Below are 15,722 nucleotides of genomic sequence, written 5' to 3' on the forward strand. Positions count from 1 at the left end.
CAACAATGGAAGGATGGAGAGAGAGAGAGGGCGGGGGGGTTGTTTGGGTGTTAAAGAATGTACTGAGAGGTGGACTTTTGTACATTGACTGTCTCTCTACCACATGGCAATGCAAAATCGGAAGGAAGCCTTATATTTGTGGAGAAACTGCCATTTCGACGCGACAAAAAACAAAACAAGTTTCTTCCACCGTCTCAGCAGAGTCTGGACTCTGGAAACCGGGAAGAAGAAGGAGGAACAATACGAAGAAGAAACTCTGAAAAGACGACAAATGCTTTGTTTTACTTTATTTAATGCAAACATGAAGTGTAGCTTACTATGGACTTTTAAATGTGGCTGGGTAGGGCGGGAGGGGCTGTTTGAGTCGTGTGTGTGAGAGGGGGGGTAGTTGTGTTAGGTGTGTGTGTTTGTGTGTGTGCGTGTGGGTTGGTCGATGTCGAGGCTTACATGCGTTGGGGGGGTTTGTACTGTACAGTTCCAGCTGCTGCTCTCTTCCTATTGGCCAATGACCGGAAGTAGACTGTACATGCTACACATCATACAACACTCACGCACATACAAACACACACACACACACACACACACAGACACAGAAGTCACGTTCTCCCGGGACAGGAGTCCGATAGAAGATGAAGAATTCAGATGTTAATAGAAATAACAACAGCTCGAAGGGTTTGGAGCTGTTGATTTAGAGTGCGTGCCGACCTTGAAGACGTTTATCAGTTGAATCTCTTCATATCCTATATTTCCATGGTGCCACAGAGTCTTTAAAACACGCGATTTGACTAAATGTCACAGCGCGGGGGGTTTTCTGGGCTCTATCGATGTGTGTTCCCTTCCGACCGATGCCTTGTTCCCGCACATTTCAGACGACATTAAAACGTTTAGGTGAATGCTGTTATATCGACGCCGATTCAGGCGTTGACTGAAACGACCGTGGAGAGTTTTGGAAACCGAGCTTCGAAAAGACGCCCGCTTCGTGTGGCGGCCACTTCGACGCCATCGTTTAGGATGAAATACATGCATACGGTTATAATCTGCTTGGTTTGAGGGAGGATATTTAATGGGGGGTGTTGGAATCTGATGGACAACTGTGCTAGTCCTCGCTCTACATGCTACCCTGTCGTCGCGATTCTTCCCCCCGTGCATACTTTGCTCCCTCCGGCGGCTTGTATATCTTTTTCATATAACTTGAATATCATTGTCATGTACAGGTGTGTTGGCGACAGTACAGTATGTAAGTTATTGATGTGCTGAGGCGGGATTAGAGGGCCCTAGTTAAAGCGGATAAGTGTGGGGAGATTGCAAAGATTGCTAAAAACGTGTCCTCTTGCATATAAACTGCAGAAATCACAAATATAAATGTTCCAACAAGACCTTGAAGCGTCTCCCGAGTCGTGCTTTGTGTATTTTCTCTTTCTTTGTGTAGATATATTACCACTACTTAGGCCTTTGTAGGGTTTGACTGACACTTTAAAGATGTGATATTATGCAACCAGGTGTGGGTGTTATAAGCCATTACAAGCCGTTGGAAGATCTGCCTTTTCCTTTGTTTTAGTGACATCACAGGTGGGAGTGTCCTCCTAGATATATGCCATGGCGGGAGCAACATTTGCTACAGTCCACTGGGTAGGCTGGTAGACTGATCTATCCAGCACACAAGGACACAGCCCGTTGTGACGTCACTAATGCACAGGGAAGGGCAGATTTTCAAACTGTTTGTAATGGCTGATCACACCTTGTGTCATGATATCACCCCTTTAAGTTGAACCCTTGTTGTTCAAACGCTCCTACGCATTTGAATCCAGACCGGTTATTTCATATTTCAGTCAAAGTTGGTTGGCCTGAATAATGCTGGGCAATAGCTCCAGTTTTGCCGTTTGTGGGTAAAGTCACATTATGTATGATGCCATTACAAATATCAACTTTGTTTTAACAGATAATGATTCAAGGGCCATGTAGGTATCCACCAAAAACATATATCCTACTAGTGAAGAAGAAAAACACCATTCAAATATATTTAAAATTTTTATTATTAGGTAACGGTTTAATGGTGACGCAAAAACCGAAATCCGATGCTCATCCCAGGTCCAGATAGTTTGACTGCTATTCTAGAAAGTGGTTGTTGTTGTTGAAGCTGTCTCCTCTAGGATCGACCTCTCCCTGGTGGCTGGGCCGAGGAGGAGGAGACGGTGCGTGTGTTGCTGGAGGAGAGGCAGGGTGGGTGGGTCCCGTCAAACTGTAAAGGTTCACGGGTTCGTTGTTACCGGAACAAACACGGGGATTCAGGAAGGCTCGCCAAACTTAATACCGACTCGTGGATGAATGGGCTTACCTTGGCTCAACCCTGGGATGGTGTACTGTTGGCGCCCCCTAGAGAACGCCTAGGGAAGGACAAGTCAACGCGTCACGGTTTGTTATTGGACTAAAGGATTTACAATTAGTTGCAAACATAATGTGAGGCAGGAAGTTTCAACAACAGCTCTATAAAAACGAATCTATCCAATCTTAGTAAATGGCCGTATTCTGTCCTAGAAAGCTGAATGCAGAACACAGTGGAACTTTAGGCAATACCAAAATACCAGCCTATGACCTTTACATGACATAAGAGATTTTCGGTACATATTCCCTCAAATTGTATGTATTTTTTTTTTTTTATAAAAGTGGATAACTTTTTTTTTTTTTAAGAATTGGTAACCCAATTATATATATATATATATATATATATATATATATATATATATATATATATATATATATATATTTGTTCTAAACTCGCTCTGTCGCTCTCTTTTCTCACCTCCTCGCTGGACTCGGAGCTGGAGCTGCTGCTGTGGTCCCGAGCGCAGTTCATTGTGACCACCTGGGTGCGGGTGGCGGAGACGCGCACGCGGCTGGAGCACTCAGACTTCGGCTGAAGAGGAAGAGGAGAGAGAGCGAGTATGATAAACGTAGTAGAAACGGTATTTAGCCTGATTGGTGTGAGGGCTACGATGTGAACCGCTGATGTACGCTTGGTTCCGAGTCTTTTAAACCTGCGTCATCTCCATTAGCGGCCTCTAGTGGAGGTTGGAACTGCAGTTAACGATGAATTGACTTCTTGATGCGCGAATTTAATCCTTGAGAGGCTTTCTAGTTCAGATATTGTTTTGAATGGAGTACATAGCTGCAGCAGAAATGTGACTTTAACTTTGGATTTAACAGTCAATTTTTTTTTTCCTTTTTTTCTAACTGTTCAATTACTAAGCGACTAAGGATATACGCTGTCCATGGTCCATCGCATGTCCTCTGACGAAGGTCTGTACACAAACTGTATGCCCCCGCTGGACCAGGGATCCGTGCCAGTGTAAACGGCAGGCAGGAGTCTGTCAACACGTTACCCAACCCAGACTGCACGCGACATGCCCCCACAAGGCTCGGGTATGAACCTGGAGACCTTTGATTAAAGCTGCACTTTCTGGAATGACAGACAGCAAATCAACTTGGCCAAAATGCGATTTTTGACAAGCATGACAAATTTTCCACTCTGGCATAAATCTAATCTTGGTGACATAAATATCAAACTGTATCTAAAGCTCAATTCCTACATGTCGTCCAAAGATATTTGATGGCATATTCCCTCAAAAATAATTATTTAATCGGGGTGGGTTGGGGGCATCAACAAGATTTCTAAAAGTGGATATAAAAAAAATGCATTGGTAATCCAATTATATTTTGTTTTTATTGTTGTTCTAAACTCTCGCTCTCTCGCTCTCTTTGCTCACCTAATACTTCTTTCGAATAATTCGTTGTCACGATGTCAGAGGGTGGATAACTCGCTCCGCACTTTGCCAGATAATATAGAAGACCGAACTGTTCCGTTCATGATAGATCAGTGGGGCAAGGAGGGGACAGAAGGCAAACAGCCTGCTCACCGAGAACAGGCCGGTCGCGAAGGCGCAGGTCCTGGCGTCCTCTCCCGAGTTCTTGGGACACTGAGTCTCCTTAGTTTCAAACTTCATCAGCAGGTCGAAGGTGTCGAGACCCACGGGGACGACCTGGGGGGTAAAGAGGAGATAGAGAGGGGATCTTTAGTGTCAGTTTCGTGGTGTTTGGCTTTGGACTCACGGCCTGTAGAAACCCAGACCTATAAACCGATACAATATTACACAGAGACGGTACGAGACAGAATCACACAACTAAAGTGCAGTTGTGGGGGAAGAGATTTTGTTTTTTGTTTTTTTTATAATATATCTAATTTTGAATTCTTCCAGGGAAATGTCAAGTAGAATAAAAAAAATGATCTGGATATGAACGATTTATTCACTTTGATTAGGTGTGATATGTACAGGCCTGTGTGGTGATATAAATGTAGGAACTTTATAGAATAGATGGATGAATAGGCTGTGCTGCATTATTTCAGTTACAGCACTTCTGATGCACAATGATCGATTCATATATAACATAACGTTTTGGTCTAATGCATCATTTAAAAAATAAATGGAAAAGTGAAAAAAGATTTGGCCTAAAAAATAAACACTCCGATCTCATTTGACGTTTCGGAATATCAAGAGAACGGCTGAGAGGGAACGTTCCGGATGTCGTCGGCGCGTCCTTGTCCGTCCTCACCCTCTTAACAGAGGCCTTGGTCGCCCGGTGAAGGTGAGCGACCGCGTGCCGTGTGTTGAACTCCGCCATGGAGGCTTCCAGAGCCTTCTCCGCCATGGGTGCCACGTTGGATCCCGGGAAACCTGTAGGGGGCAGCAGAGAGGTCCAAAGTGACGCATAGGGCGCACCTAAAGCGATATACATTGTATACAGACTACTTTAAATGCGTGTTTAATTTGATTTTCAGCATTCGTTGTTGTAGTTTCCTTTGTGTTAGTTTTGGATTTTCACCATTTAAACTTTAAAAGGACGGCAATAATCATTGCTGATGAAATCTGGGGTAACATTAAAGCTGGGGTATGCGTGTTTATCAAGACACACTTTTGTCACATTAAGGCTTGCGTGTTCATCGGGAAACTTTTTTTTTGTCGCAACTTTCGAAATTCTCTTGACATCCAGACAGCAATCAATAAATCCAAATGGTCAGACAAAAAAACATTAAAAATCTGTTGCCGTCACAGACCTGTAAAGAGCCTGTGTAATAATTTAATTCGGTCCGTATGGTATGATTGGCTGGCCTACCTGTCTGTCTACCTACCTTCCTGCACACAGGCAGACGCAAAACCTTGGTTGAAGCCTGTCTGCTAGTCAAATGACTATAGGGAGTGGCATTGGCAAGCCGGAAGGGGACACGTGGGATTCTTTTACAAATTGATCTAACTCTGATTGGTTTCTACAAATTTCCCTAAGTTAGGTAGACAATTACCCCAGCAACACTGAGTGCAAACACATAACCTGTACCAACGACAGCAATTTAGCCAACAACTTGTATGTATTTCCTTGTGTGTGTGTGTGTGTGTGTGTGTGTTTGTGTGTTTGTGCATGCAAGCCACTTACAGAAGCATCCCAGGGACTGCAGCAAGACTAGGAGCACGATGTACAAATTCATCTTGGTTACAACAGCAGACTGCGCCAACAGGGTTTAATACCTCCCCTGTATGGGGCTGCTTATATATATTCCTTTGGACTCACCCAAAACTCGGGTTTCATTTGCTCCTCCCTGTCACGTTCTCTCTCCTCTAACCTTTGGTTGGGGGGGGGGTACTGCTTTGACAAAATCGATTCTCAGGGCCACTCTACCTAGAATAGAGCGTATTTATAATATGGCCGATTGTAGGCCTCAAATGCTTTTTGCTGAAAAAGCTGTACAATGTTCCTAATATCAAAAATAAATGTGGGAATTCAATTGAATAAAACAAAGCAAGACCTCACTTTTAAGAAAGTATATGATTTTCACACCTGAAATTGACCTCTACTCAACTCACCAACAATATGAGGCATCGCCCTCTAGAGGACATATGGGGCACTGACAAAATACCTTGATTTTCATTGCTGAGATCGAGTAGTACAGTAATGCTTCTGCAATTCTGGAGGCTGCGTCAACCACAGTTCTATGATCCCCAGTTCTAGGACCCTATTTTTAACCTAATGTATAACCTAAAAACCTAACCTCAATTATACTAAATCAACTTCTTATTTGGCTTTCACTTATTTCAAAGAAAACACATCAAATCTGTTTAAATACACACAAAAGTTGAATGCATAATATTACATATGTAAATCAGTTTATTTTTTGCTGGAAGGAAATACAATGAGGCAATATTTTTTAAAAATCTAGAACAAATAAAGAAAATAATAATTTCTTATTTGCAAATAACTTTATTTGCAATAACTCAATATATAAAAATATTCACATTCTAACAAGTAGAACATGAACTCTGGTCTTTGAACTGCAATACTTGGATTTAAAGCGGCCATTTTATATAAAACGATTACTCTGCCCCATTCATCAAGATGGTGGTCAAGATATGTTCCCGACAAGCATCGCATTTACAGTTTTACATCAAGAGCAAAAGCGTTTTTATTCTGCTTTTTAACTGGATGTGATTATGGCTAAATGAGCAAGAATGTGAATACATTCATAGAGCGGAACGATCACTCGATATCAAGTACAGCATTACTGAAATATAACCTCAAACGAAACATGTTATTTCAATACGGATCTCTAACCTTTATTAAACTGGTGCGACAGTTAGATAAAGGTTCCCCCCCGGTCAAGGTCAGAAGATGGAATCTGCGATTGAGAGCTCAGTGGGGCGGTTGTAGCGGCAGTTGCTTTAACATATGCACCTCAGACTTTTGTTTTCCACACCAAATCCTCTCCTGATCAGTAAACAAAACTGCGCTGCTCTTCGTTCAGAGGGCACGTGGATTAAAACATGTCGGGAGGTGGCGAAGGCCATCGAAAAACAGATAAAAGTAAAGCTACGGGATTCAGCCTGGCTTAGAATAAAGACTACAATCCTGACCCGGTCATCTGTCCCTGAGCTGCTCCCAGACCAGCTACAGTGTCGAGTGGGCGCCCATAGGGGGTCTTCAACCGTGCAGACCGGCAGAAAGAACACCCTTCCCACACACACACACACACACACACACACACACACACACACACACACACACACACACACACACACACACACACACGTACGTTGACCATCATCTCTCCAGCGTGTTCATCAGGGGCTCCATGGCCGCCAGGAAGCAGTTCTCGAACTCGCGGTCGGAGAAGCGCGCGGCCGACTGGCGCGCCCGCCGCCGGATCTCCGTGCGCACGCCGGCCGGCAGCCGCAGGATGCGGTCCATGGCGTCGGCGTAGCCGTCCTCGTCCTCCGCCAGGAAGCCCGTGGCCCCGCCCTCGAAGGGCACCACGATGTCCCGCCGGGGGCCGCCCGACTTGTGGGCCAGCACCACCGTGCCCGCCGCCATGCACTCCACCACGCCTGGAGGGGGGGGGAGAGGAGGGGGAGGGGGGAGGTAGGGGAGGGAGAGGGGGGGAGGAAGGGAGAGGGGGAGGGAGAGAGGGAGAGGGAGGAAGGAGTAGGGGGGGAGGAAGGAGTAGAGGGCGAGGGAGGAGTTGGAAGGGAGGAGTAGAGGGAGGGGAGAGTGAGTGGAGGAAGAAGAGGGGGAGCGGGGAGGAGTAGAGAGGGAGGGAACAGATGCAGAAGCAAGGAGAGCTGCAAGTGTTAAAACGAGAAAAGGACCCTTCCCAAATCCCCCCCCGTCTCCTTCCTCCCCCTCGTCCTCTCCCTCCCCCCAAAACAACAACGCCTCACCTATCCCAAAGTGCTCGTTCCACATGGTGTGCAGGCCGATGGTGGCGGCGGCCAGCTCCCTCTTCAGCTCGTCGAAGGGCACGTTGAGCTTGAACTCCACCCTGTCCCCGAGGCCCAGCTCCTGGCCCAGCCCCCGCAGCATCAGCACCCGGTCGCGGTCCTCCTGGTCGCGGCAGCCGCCGATGAGCACCAGGCGGAGGCTCTCCTCCCCCTGCAGCGCCGCCCGCCGGTCCACCAGCTTCTTGAACGCCCGGATCTGCAGCCGGTGGTCCTTCTCCGGACGGAACTGCGCGACCGACACCACGGAGTAGCACCTCTTCCGGCCGCCGCCGCCGCCGCCGCCGCCCTCCTCCTCCTCCTGGTCCAAGATGGGGATGTCCGTGAAGTGCTCGACGGGGCACGGCGGGTGGACCACGCAGGTGCGGTCGCGGGCGCGCCACAGCGCCAGGACGTGGTCCAGCGTCCAGGAGGAGTTGACCATGACCACGTGGCTGCAGGAGCCGGCGGCGCCGTACAGCACGGCGAACAGGCAGTAGTAGACCAGCTTGGCGGCGCTCAGGAACAGGTTGTTGGAGATGTAGTCGGCGTTGTTGAACCTGGAGGGAGAAAGACAGAGGGGTGGGGGTGGGTGAGAGAAGGGAGGCAGTTGACTTCTTGTTCATTTCTTTTTACATAACTGATCTCACAGGTACACAATATCCCAAACCCTCCGCAGCACTTCTTTATATTCACATACAGGCACTAGGGCTGGGCGATATGGACCAAAAGTCATATCTCGATATCTTCAAGCAGAATATCGATATAAGATAAATATCGATATTTGTCGAGGGGGGGGGGGGTTACGAAATAGCAGGCAGCAGGTGCGGTTCGAAACTGCTGTTATTTGGAACAAATGTGCTTTAATTTCAACGCAAATTAAATGATATCGATGTTGACGATATGGTCTCGTTCCATATCGCGTTTGAAAAAAATATTGATACATTTTAAATATCGATATATCGCCCAGCCCTAACAGGCACATTTCTACACACAATTTGTCGATTGTGTGTGCCAGCACGATTGGAAAAAACCATGGCATTAGCAGCGGCGGGGTTCGCTAGCAACACATGCCTTCAGGCGCATTCTAAGACGCCTTCGATATAGGATGAGGAGATATATCCGATGAGGAGACAGAATGGGATGTTTTGCCTATAAACCCACAGGATCCCAGCGCATGGCGGACATTCGTATCCAGCAAAAAAGTGGACATTCGCAACAGTTTTCGAATCTGCGAGCGTTGCCCGCGCACGTCCATTTCCTTCACCGTAAACAAAAGCCCCTCAAACTGAAAACAAACAACAACACGCCTCCTTCTCCTCCGCACCTGGGGTTCCTCTCGCTGACCACCGAGAGCATGTCCGTGCTGATGGTGGGGTAGTGGACGTAGCTGGCCACGCTGCAGCCGCCCAGGTAACGGAAGAGGGGCAGGGTGAAGGCGTAGCCCATGGAGTCAACGTAGAGGTCCGGCACGCACTGCGTGAGGGCGTCCCAGCCGAGGAAGGCCGAGCCCACGCTCTGCCCCAGCAGGGTGAAGTGGGGGAACAGACTGGGCTCCACCAGGACGCGGTGGGCCAGGAACACGAACTCCACCGGGCCGGGCAGGGCCACGTTGAAGCGCCGCCTGGCGCCGTCGAGGATCTGGGCGCCGCTGACCTCCAGGTCGCCCGTGTACACCACCACGTTCACCTCGGGGTACCTGGGGGGCAGAGTCGGGGGGGGGTTGGTTTTAGAGGATGGAGCTGCTGCGGCTGGTGGTGTCATGGCGGCTTTTTGAGATACGTCGGGTTACGGAGACGTTAAGTGAATACAGAGACAGGTCGTTAAGGAGCAGGTAGGGGTTGGACAGTGCAGAGACAGGTCATTGAGGAGCAGGTAGGGGTTAGACAGTACAGAGACGGGTCATTAAGGAGCAGGTAGGGGTTAGACAGTGAATACAGAGACAGGTCATTAAGTAGCAGGTAGGGGTTAGACAGTACAGAGACGGGTCATTAAGGAGCAGGTAGGGGTTAGACAGTACAGAGACGGGTCATTAAGGAGCAGGTAGGGGTTAGACAGTGCAGAGACAGGTCATTAAGGAGCAGGTAGGGGTTAGACGGTGAACACAGAGACAGGTCATTAAGGAGCAGGTAGGGGTTAGACAGTACAGAGACAGGTCATTAAGGAGCAGGTAGGGGTTAGACAGTACAGAGACAGGTCATTAAGGAGCAGGTAGGGGTTGGACAGTGAATACAGAGACAGGTCATTACTCCTAGCCACCAAACTTCTAGCATATCCTGTCTAATAGAAGATCACGTCATTACTGCAACATCGTTTTCAACGAGAACACTGGACGTATCACATATGAAAGCTTGAAAGCAAAGCAAATGACGACGCATTAAAGACATTGATTGCGAACGTAGCTCCACGTGAAAATATGACCCATATCCCACCGGTTCTGTAGCGCCCTGATGGCGCACCACAGCACTCGCTCCCCGCCGCCGCCGGCGTGGCAGTAAGGGTGGAAGAAGGCCACCGTGGGCCGACCGTCCCTGGCCCGCCTCGCCGCGCGGTTCGACTGGAACCACAGGCGCAGACCCGCGACCAGCAGCACCAGGACGGCGACCAGAACCACCGTCAACAGCACCAGGGGCAGGAGCAGTTTCCACAACAACCTGCAAGGATTAGGGCAATTAGCAGAGGCTCTGAGCCGAGGCGACCTTACACTACAGCCGATAGGAAGGGGCTCCAGGATGCATGTTCATCATTGGCAGTCCGCGTACATCGGGAGATCGAACCCGGAACCTTACAACTTGGGAGACCAAGACGAGCCACCCCAGTCAATACGCCACCCTGAGTGTATTAGTGTCTATCAATCGGAACGGCAGGCCTCCGTGGTGTAACTAACATGTTATAGGAGCCTAACGCAGGGTTTGGTGTAGCGTAGTGGGGTCCTCACCTGGTGAATTCACACAGGCACAGCGCCAGCTGATCGTGGCCAGACATCTTGCGACCATGGAGGAACTGGCAGCTGAAGAATGACAACACAACCAGATGAACTTTGACCTTTTTTCTTCCCTGGTGGTTCTTAAATGTTTAGTTTGCAAGTGGCTCTCCCTAGTGGTGAACCAGTGCATCTGCCACATTTATTCACATTAATCTCTTTGATTAATCGTTTTTCTCTCTTACAGTTAGAAGCTAGGCATAAAGGTTCTTATACTATGTCAAATGTAAATATGAAATACAAAATAAGATTCACCTTGAGGATTAATAAATGTAGTAACAGCAGATAGAACAACAACAATACAGCCGAAGCCAATTTGTGTCCCCTCGCCTTCCAAAAAGTGAAGTTTAACCTCCAAACAAACATTAGAGCCGACATAAACCAATACAGCCCTCCTCGCATGGTTTGACTTTAAACCCTGGCCACCATATCGTCGCATAGTGTCGTCATGCAGTTTCTCCTGATCCTGGGGGTTTTGGGGGTCTTGGCTCAATGGTATTGGGTCGCAGGCAGCTTAAATACAAAGTAAGTTAACGTGACTAATATATTGCATTTATTTGTACGCATTGTTGGATTTATTTGAATTTCTTTCTAACATTTTGTCCAAACAGTGACCAGTTTTCATTGTACTTCGTCTATTTTATTTTAATGAATTAAATGTGTTTTTTATTTTTGTTAGTAATGATGACCAAGTGTTTTCCATCACACCAAAGACACAAGCAGAGGTGGACGTCGTGAAGAATGTGTCTTCCCAATACGAGGTAAAACCCCAAAATAAACACCAACAACCCCAGTTAATTCTGTTGTCTATTCTATTATGTATCATTCGATCATGTTTTATAGTTATTGTTTCATTAAGACCACATTTTCGTCTCTTCATTCAGACAGTTCTCTGGAGCCCCGCGGCCCCGGAGTTCATCCGGGAAGGGGCCGAGGTCCACCTCTTCGTACCCGGCAACAGCTCACAGGCGGTCCGGGAGCTGCTCCGGACGCACGGCGTCACGCACGCGTATGTAGACCCAACGTGGGTCAAAAGTAAATATTTATCAAAAAAATAAAAAAATCCCACATTCATTTGTTCGTTTAACCCACAGGTTAATGGTATAATGTGCGGGTTCGTGTTGTTGTTTTAAAGGGTGCTGTTGGCCAACACTAAGGAGCTGATTGAGATGCAGACTAGGAACGCCAGCACAGACCCGCGAAGCGGCGCGTCCTACTATGAGAAATATCACACTCTGGAAGATGTAGGCTTACGCTCTGCCACTTTAATCAACCCGAGGATATGACCGAATACCGATTGAAAGGACAGTCCGGTCTATAGGAATTGTCTATCAGAATGCATCATGGGATTTTTTTTGGGGGGGGGACTATAGAGAAAAGAGGAGTATTACATTAAAATCCTTAATTAATGTTAATATACCCTATCCTAGGATAAGGCAAATGTGTTTTGCCATGTCTCACATGTCAAATGCCATGGCTGTTTCAATCATAATAGTATCTCATCAAAATGACACATGCTGTCCCAATTAATTACTAAACAAACAAACATTACTACTAAAACAATAACTGACGTTCCAATGCTCCTACGCTTCCAAATTGTTTTGTTTTTTTTGTCTGCCCAAATGGAGTTAATATGGGTTTGTTTTCATCAATAGTTAGAAATGTACGCAGACTATTACCCTCACACCACTGAACCGTATTTCCCTCTTTACTACAGATTTACCATTGGTTGAACAAGACAGCCATGGAAAACCCTGACCGCATCAAAGTCATTCTGATCGGGTCATCCTTTGAGAAGCGACCCCTTTACGTTGTGAAGGTGGACTGATCCAATCACCCATAAACAAGGACATAAACACCTTCTATTCACCACTATTAATATGGCTGATACTAACACCTGTTACCTACTACTACCTCCCCCTCATCGTCCTCAGTTGTCGGCCATTTCAACCACGATTACGAATAAGAAAGCCATATGGCTGGACTGTGGCATCCATGCCAGAGAGTGGATCGCCCCTGCCTTCTGCTTATGGTTTGTACAATACGTGAGTATAATGCGCAAAACAACGTTGATAGGCCAACCAGTACTATAGGGCTCGACAGGACTAAACATACATCATATTATGTATATTGTATTATAGCGTGTAGCAAGTGTCTCTAGTTTGTGTGTTATAGGTTATAAAATATGTTACTCGGAAAAAATGATTTTACAGAATAGTGTCTTTACAAAAACAGACTAGTTAAATAATTAAATTGTGTCAGGTTTTTTTTACGGTTGTTTTCTGTCCTCACAGTCACTATCATTTTACGAGACAAACCGGGACATAGCTCGCATTCTAGACAACATGGATGTCTACGTCCTACCAGTCATGAACCCTGATGGCTACAAGTACACATGGACCATGGTATTCATATTGTTTGCTCTTTCACTCCTGTTACAATTACAATTACAATTAGGGCATTTGTGTTCAGTTGGATACTTTCAAAATCTAGCTAACTCTGGCTGGTTTCTCCAAATTGCCTACTCTAGCCATATATGTTAGCAGCTTTAACAACAGCAGTGTTTCTCTCGGAATTCCTGTAGAGCCATTCCAAAGATTTTCAGGGGATGGTGAATGTGCCATTCTGTATGTTGATTGGTTGTTGTGTTTTTGCACCAGGATCGGATGTGGAGGAAGAATCGCTCCATCAGAGAGGACAGCCGTTGCGCGGGGGTGGACCTGAACCGAAACTTTGATGCCAACTGGTGTAGTATGTCTCCTTGTTGCATTCTGTGCGCACACAGACTTATCTGGTACTTTCTCTTGTGTTTCTGAAAGAGACGAGACGCTTCAAACGCTTTTATTTGACATAAAAGTGTATGCTGCTACATATTAGTCTGCCATTTCTTCTCCCTCGCTTTCTAATCTTTCGATTGGTCCTTTTCTAATTGATAAAATTAATTAAGTTTGTGCCGGACGCTGGTTACAATTGTGCAAAGCCATTGGCTTCGGTTCAACAACACCCATCCCTGGATCCCTCCCTCCGCGTTCCTCCCCAAGGTTTCTCCTTAGGCGGTTTTCCAAGGCTCCTTCGAGGCCTAGTATTATCGTACGGGTCACCAAATACGGCCTGTAAGCCCTTTAAGGCCGTCCCTCTAACCGAGTACCACACAAACAAAAATGGCTCCGACTTGACTCGGCTTCTCCCCGCCCATCACCACTCGACGGATGCTAAACATGGTCCGGAAGATTCTCAAAATCACATGGCAAGGGCCGTGTACGCAATGAGGCGTTTGTGCATAAACCAGACAGTCTAAACACATAGGATTTCTTGCTGCCCAAGTCAAGTTCATAGTATTAATACAAAGAGAGACAGAGATCGAGAGAGAGCGAGAGAAGCACAATAAATAGTAATAATAAAAAATATAAAATTAAAAAAATGTAGATTGAAAAAAATGTTGATTGAAAAAAATGTAAATTGAAAAATGTAGAAGGACAAATTGCACATTATGCATTGCATTGCAGAGAGCACCACAATAATAGTGATTGAAAATATTCACATTAAATTAAGAAACTGAGATAAGAAAAAATTGCACATTATACATTGCAGCGTACTTAGCTATTCAGCAGTGTAACCACACTAGCAGCGTTGTTGCTGCAAGGAAGTCGGGGTAGGGTGCCGAGCGATATTGCACATTGTATTTTTTCAGATGTACTTACCCTCCCTGACTCCCGAGGAGACTCGAGATGACCGACTGACTGACCACCTCTCTCTCTTCCCCCCCCCCCCCCCCCCCCCCCCCTACCCACCCCCCGTGCAGCGGAGGGCGCGTCGCACGACCCCTGCTCGGAAATCTTCTGCGGCGAGTTCCCAGAGTCGGAGCCGGAGGCCAGCGCCGTGGCGAGCTTCCTGCGCCGCCACAAGGAGACGGTGGCACTATACGTCTCCATCCACTCATACTCCCAGATGCTGCTCTTCCCGTACTCCTGCACCAGGGACCTGGCCGAGAACCACGCCGAGCTGGTCGGTCCGGCCTCCCCCCACCTCCCCCCCACCGCACCCCGCACCGTGTCAGGTTGGTCAGCAGTCGCGTGACTTGATGGATGGGACGATCATGTTTTCTTCTCTTTTTTTTTTAAAAGCTTTTAATGGCCAAGGAAGCAGCCCTAAAGATCAAGAGGTACTACCGCAACGTGTATAAATACGGTGCTGGAGCCGAGACTATATGTGAGTCAAGTCGTTATTACATATAATTTGTTTATTTCCATGAACAAGATGTAATTGCTTTCTAATTCATTTGATTTCAATATACTACTTTAATTGTATTAATCAATGCCAATGAATAATCTTAAGGTTGTTTTTCTCTTGTTTAAATTCCATTTCAATCCACCCCATTCACTTCTCGTTTAACGTATTATATACTCGTTACGGTTTTATTTCGTGTACAACCCCATCGTAATCTTTTGCGCGTTCTACCTCGCAGACCTGGCGCCCGGGGGCTCCGATGACTGGGCGTACAAACTCGGCATCAAGTACTCGTTCACGTTCGAGCTCCAGGACCGAGGGCAGTACGGCTTCCTCCTCCCTCCGTCGGAGATCCCGCGGGCCTGCAAAGAGGCGCTCGTCGCCCTCAAGACCATCGCTCTCCGGGTCATAGAGAAGATCCCACCCCCGGCGTAGGATAAAATAAAACATCACGTGTATGACGACGAGGGTGTATGGCTGTCGATGTATTGTGTTCGCGGTTAGCGCTCCCACACGGTGAACTATATAAATATTATTGTGAAGATGAAAATAAAAAAAATAATCAGAAATGCAATCGAGGTGTGTGTATCAGTGTCGAAAGTTTCGAGACCAACATTCTTATTAGGAAATTATTGTATATCTGTGGATTATTTTTTATTATTTTATTTATTTTACTTATTATTATTTTATTACTGTTATTACTTTATTTTTTATTA

At 46.6% G+C, this 15,722-nt stretch overlaps 4 protein-coding genes across 4 annotated transcripts in view; 2 read left to right on the forward strand and 2 right to left on the reverse strand.

Moving 5' to 3' along the window:
- Positions 1–67, forward strand: part of raph1b (Ras association (RalGDS/AF-6) and pleckstrin homology domains 1b) — a gene marked incomplete at its 5' end in the record, with an annotated part of 14,876 nt that extends 14,809 nt beyond the window's left edge. The window contains 1 exon segment of the mRNA XM_079734284.1: positions 1–67. This exon segment is cut by the window's left edge and continues 1,384 nt beyond it.
- A 2,039-nt stretch (positions 68–2,106) lies between these two features.
- Positions 2,107–5,536, reverse strand: spp2 (secreted phosphoprotein 2; the record flags this gene model as incomplete). Its single annotated transcript, XM_079735411.1, has 6 exons — positions 2,107–2,204; positions 2,336–2,384; positions 2,801–2,914; positions 3,915–4,037; positions 4,609–4,730; positions 5,485–5,536. 6 exons carry the CDS (start codon positions 5,534–5,536, stop codon positions 2,107–2,109), a joined length of 558 nt encoding a protein of 185 aa, XP_079591537.1.
- A 680-nt stretch (positions 5,537–6,216) lies between these two features.
- Positions 6,217–10,813, reverse strand: LOC307074960 (GDP-Man:Man(3)GlcNAc(2)-PP-Dol alpha-1,2-mannosyltransferase-like). Its single transcript, XM_079735405.1, has 5 exons — positions 10,735–10,813; positions 10,229–10,450; positions 9,124–9,495; positions 7,761–8,356; positions 6,217–7,427 (listed from the first exon to the last, which is right to left on the reverse strand). The coding sequence occupies exons 1-5, from the start codon at positions 10,779–10,781 to the stop codon at positions 7,144–7,146; spliced, it is 1,521 nt and encodes a 506-aa protein (XP_079591531.1). The 5' UTR covers positions 10,782–10,813; the 3' UTR covers positions 6,217–7,143.
- A 414-nt stretch (positions 10,814–11,227) lies between these two features.
- On the forward strand, positions 11,228–15,441 carry cpb2 (carboxypeptidase B2 (plasma); the record flags this gene model as incomplete). The annotated part of the gene is made up of 11 exons (XM_079735408.1): positions 11,228–11,304; positions 11,459–11,540; positions 11,664–11,788; positions 11,915–12,023; positions 12,497–12,598; positions 12,714–12,824; positions 13,074–13,184; positions 13,440–13,530; positions 14,582–14,784; positions 14,904–14,988; positions 15,245–15,441. The coding sequence occupies 11 exons, from the start codon at positions 11,228–11,230 to the stop codon at positions 15,439–15,441; spliced, it is 1,293 nt and encodes a 430-aa protein (XP_079591534.1).
- Positions 15,442–15,722: the final 281 nt, after the last annotated feature.

This window comes from Pollachius pollachius (genome assembly GCF_949987615.1).
Source record: "Pollachius pollachius genome assembly, chromosome: 4".
Lineage (NCBI taxonomy): Eukaryota > Metazoa > Chordata > Actinopteri > Gadiformes > Gadidae > Pollachius > Pollachius pollachius.

Bases quoted from the DNA above. Each gene is read 5' to 3' on its own strand.
- LOC307074960 (XM_079735405.1), bottom strand. From the start codon at position 10,781: ATGTCTGGCCACGATCAGCTGGCGCTGTGCCTGTGTGAATTCACCAG. The intron at 9,496-10,228 runs GTGGGATATGGG...TCTGCCCCCCAG, and splicing joins ATCAGGGCGCTACAGAACCG to GTACCCCGAGGTGAACGTGG. The intron at 7,428-7,760 runs GTGAGGCGTTGT...CCCCCCCTCCAG, and splicing joins GAACGAGCACTTTGGGATAG to GCGTGGTGGAGTGCATGGCG.